Source organism: Gavialis gangeticus, unplaced genomic scaffold (genome assembly GCF_001723915.1).
Source record: "Gavialis gangeticus isolate Ggan-Ray unplaced genomic scaffold, GavGan_comp1, whole genome shotgun sequence".
NCBI lineage: Eukaryota > Metazoa > Chordata > Crocodylia > Gavialidae > Gavialis > Gavialis gangeticus.
In genome coordinates, this window is record NW_017728973.1 from 73,350 (window position 1) to 76,657 (window position 3,308).

The 3,308-nt window shown below is 54.7% G+C and overlaps 2 protein-coding genes across 7 annotated transcripts in view; one reads left to right on the forward strand and one right to left on the reverse strand.

The window, feature by feature from the left end:
* The window catches only part of NBR1 (NBR1, autophagy cargo receptor), a 58,793-nt gene extending 56,880 nt beyond the window's left edge, over window positions 1-1,913 (reverse strand). For 2 of the 3 annotated variants that reach the window (XM_019505424.1, XM_019505410.1), the window contains exons 1-2: window positions 1,513-1,913; window positions 745-855 (exon numbers count right to left, since the gene is read on the reverse strand). In XM_019505424.1, the coding sequence (XP_019360969.1) occupies window positions 745-846 (102 nt within the window). In that variant the 5' untranslated portion in view covers window positions 847-855; window positions 1,513-1,913. Of the gene's footprint in view, window positions 1-744; window positions 857-1,512 lie in introns of all 3 variants that reach the window. The other variant, XM_019505417.1, reaches the window with a different exon arrangement.
* Window positions 1,914-2,127: 214 nt separating this feature from the next.
* BRCA1 (BRCA1, DNA repair associated) overlaps window positions 2,128-3,308 on the forward strand; it is a 65,434-nt gene continuing 64,253 nt past the window's right edge. For 3 of the 4 annotated variants that reach the window (XM_019505365.1, XM_019505389.1, XM_019505381.1), the window contains exon 1: window positions 2,128-2,184. The gene's annotated coding sequence lies outside the window, so the exon portion shown is untranslated. Of the gene's footprint in view, window positions 2,185-2,280; window positions 2,378-3,308 lie in introns of those variants that run through there. The other variant, XM_019505372.1, reaches the window with a different exon arrangement.

The window sequence follows — 3,308 nt, forward strand, 5'->3', positions numbered from 1 at the left end:
CATTATGTAAATACACCACAATAAGGAGAGACTTGAAACCAATGCTCTTAAGCACAGAAACCTTTAAACAAACAGACAATCAGGAAACAATACACTCATGTTACCAGCCTTTATTTCACATACCTACCTTTCTTGGGTTGCCAAAGGCTGAAGTAACACAAGTATCAAAAGACCCAAAGTATTTCACTCCATTACTAAGCGACATCTTCAAGCGTTTCAGATTCAAGAAAACGCTTCAGTGTAGCCATTCTCTAGCTGCTAATTGCTGGAACTGAACTGTAAGCAAAGCCAGGTGTTTCCCTGCAGAACAGTTTCCAAGGCGCAGATACCTATATAAATCTAAGCATGAAAAGGCTTGCCTATTTCAGGCAACTGGTAAAATTTTCGACTTGTCTTTAGAAATTGTTACACAGGGGTCAGGTTTTGGCTACTGTGGATCTAGCAGGAAACAAATAAGTAGAGCTGGAAATGCAATGAAAATGGACTTTCATATCATCGGCATCCAAGAAGCAAGTTGTTCCCTACTAAATTTGTTCAATAAATGACATCAGAACAGTACAAGCAGCTTTCCTCCAAGGATTTACCAAAAAACATCCTGCAAAGTGGTCTTGACACAAAATGCTCCTCTCTGCCAGGTCTCTAGCTGCCATTTTGTTTACAAGTCAGAAGCAAAGCACTGTCTTGCGACACAGCAATAGTGAATGCGCATCTAGAAAACCTGCCCCTGCAAGCAGCTCCACTCACCATGGCCTCCACATCTGCCCATGTAGTGTTTGATGAATCTGAAACCAGGAAGCTCTGGGTCTCTCCTTTAAAGCTCACGCTGAGGTTTACCTGGGGCTCCATCCTGTGGGGCTGTCAAAGCAGAACGTCTGTCACTCACAAACCAGTCAGAACATGGCAGAACAAGCTCTGCAGGGAGCGCAAATGCATGATCCTTAAGAGCCAGAGTTTGCTTTAAATATTTGCAGCTTGAACCAGAAACTTGTTGAACAAAGCGGGGCTGAGTGGAGACTCTGTCAGCCCGGCCATTAGGTGCTGCACTACCACCTGCGGCCAGGTGACAGGCAGCAATTCCCGAGCTATGAGTCATGCAGGGCAAGATGGACGAGGAGCCAGCAGCAGGGCCCCGGCCCCAGCCCCAGCCCTCCTCGGCCTCACAGTGCCGGCCGCTTTCTTGCCGGCTGGGCCGACGCGTCGGGCAAGAAGCACCCGCAAGGCTGTCTACACCTACGGGGCCGGGAGTGACGGGGCTTCCCCGCTTCCGCGGGCCTGGCAAGCCGGGACCGAGGCCAAGGCCAAGCACCCAGCGGCCGGGATCGAGACCAACACCAAGCACCCAGCGGCCAGGACCAACCCGGAACCTCCGCGGGGCCTAACGCGCTCCGCAGCCGCGCTCGGCCGGAGCCTCCCACCCTGCTTCAACTCGGAGGGAGCTCGCCGCCAGCGCCGCCCCAGGGGCGCGCTCATCCCCTCGGCGCCGCCTGCCCGGGCCCACAAGCTCGCTCTCACCGCCCGCGGATACTCCGTGGCCGGACGCGCCCTCGACTCCTCCGCTCGGTTATGGCGATCCTAACATGGCGGATTGACCTCACCCAGCCCCTCGCCGTTGCCGCGAGCCGATTGGTCAGAGTGACTGCCAATCCTTCCCTTCTGCCTGCTGGTTGGCCGCAGCGAAGGGGGCGGAGCGCAGAGCCCGAGACCAAAACAATAAACAGAAGAGAGGAAACTAGGGCCGGGCAGAGCGACCCCCGGGCGGGACTACATGTTCCGGCATGCCCCGCGCCTCTCCCCCCCACCGGCTCCGAACCCACAGTTGCTCAACTAGAGTCGCAACTTCTGCCCCGCGCCGGCGGAGTCATAACCCGCATGTACCTCCCACTTAGGCCTGGTCCCTTGAACGCCCCTTTCCCTCCTGACAACAAGCTATTCTGCCCCTCATTCCATGTGACGTAACAAACACCCCCCAGGGCGAAGGGCCACAGGCAGCGGCTGAGCCAATAGAGTCAATCAGTGCCCTAGTTTCCGGGTGCGGGGCGCTGCGCGGACGCAAGAGCCAATACGAGAGCTGTTGTCGACATGTGACTGCGACTCCGCCGTGTGATTGGCGGCTGTGGGGGGCAGGCTCCGAGTGGGGGAAAAGGCGCGAAAGGTTGTCAGCGCCAAGCGGAGTCTGAGGAGCAGGTGAGGGTGTGCAGGAAGCGGGGCTGGGGCAGCCCCAGCCCCAGCCCCAGCCGGGAAGGCGCAGGGAGACCGGGCCCGTCAGACAGCTCCACTGCGCCGCCTCCGCCTGCTTGCTCGCGCAGTCCCTTTGCGCCCCAGCCCGGGCCTTCCCCGCCGCGACTCGTATTCCGGCTTCGCGGAGCTTCGAGTCCAGGTGCTCTGCGGTCGTCGGGAGGGCGATGCCGGCCCGGACCCGCGCGATTCTCGCCTTTCTCCTAAATGATGTGAAGCGTTTGATCCTTTCGACCTGAGCGACGTGGGTATTGTTGACGCTGAGAAGGGCGCCCCTGGCCCTAGCCCTGGAAGTCAGTGGAGCCCGGGGCTGCCTCTCTGCAGTTCAGTAGCTTGCAGTGTGTGCCCTTGTTGTTTGCTGCCATCTCCTTTCCCAGAGGTAGCCCTTGCCTCACACTTGCCCGCTGGCACTCCTACAATAACTTCCCAGCTTGCTGCTGTGGTTCCCTTTGTCTCTCAAGCTCTGCACTCGCCTCCCTTTGCTGTGCTTACTCAAACTTTGTATCTCTGCCTTTAGAGCTGGCCATGAGCCAGTTTCTTCCGGTAGGCATGGGCACAGGAGCTGTTTTTTCTTGCCATTTAAAGCGTTTTATTGCCATGACTTAACAGACGTGTATGGCTTTACAGCACTTTCAAAATGGGTACAGTGCTTTACATTAACCCTTGTTGACTTAGATATTAAACTTGAAGTGCTGTAACTTATAGAACTTCAGCAACCTACAGGGCTTTACATAACTTTTGACCAGTGGAGAAGCCTTAGGAGTCTGTGGAGCATCCTCTGCTTCCGAATCTGGAAATTGCAGGGAGGCTCACAGCCTGCCCTTCCCCCCCCCCCAAACACTATACTTATATTGTGTTTAAGAGCATTATAGCTTTATAAAGTTATAAAAAGTGCTCTAAATTACAGCACTGTAAAACTTCTGTACACACCCTAAATCTCCAGTGTGATCTATTTTCATGTCCCATCTGCCCTATTAACAAAAACTTAACATTGATACCCCTTGGACTTCTTGCATAAACACCACTGTTTTCTATTTTGCTTTATGTAGCTAGAAAGCCCTTGCCTTATTCAG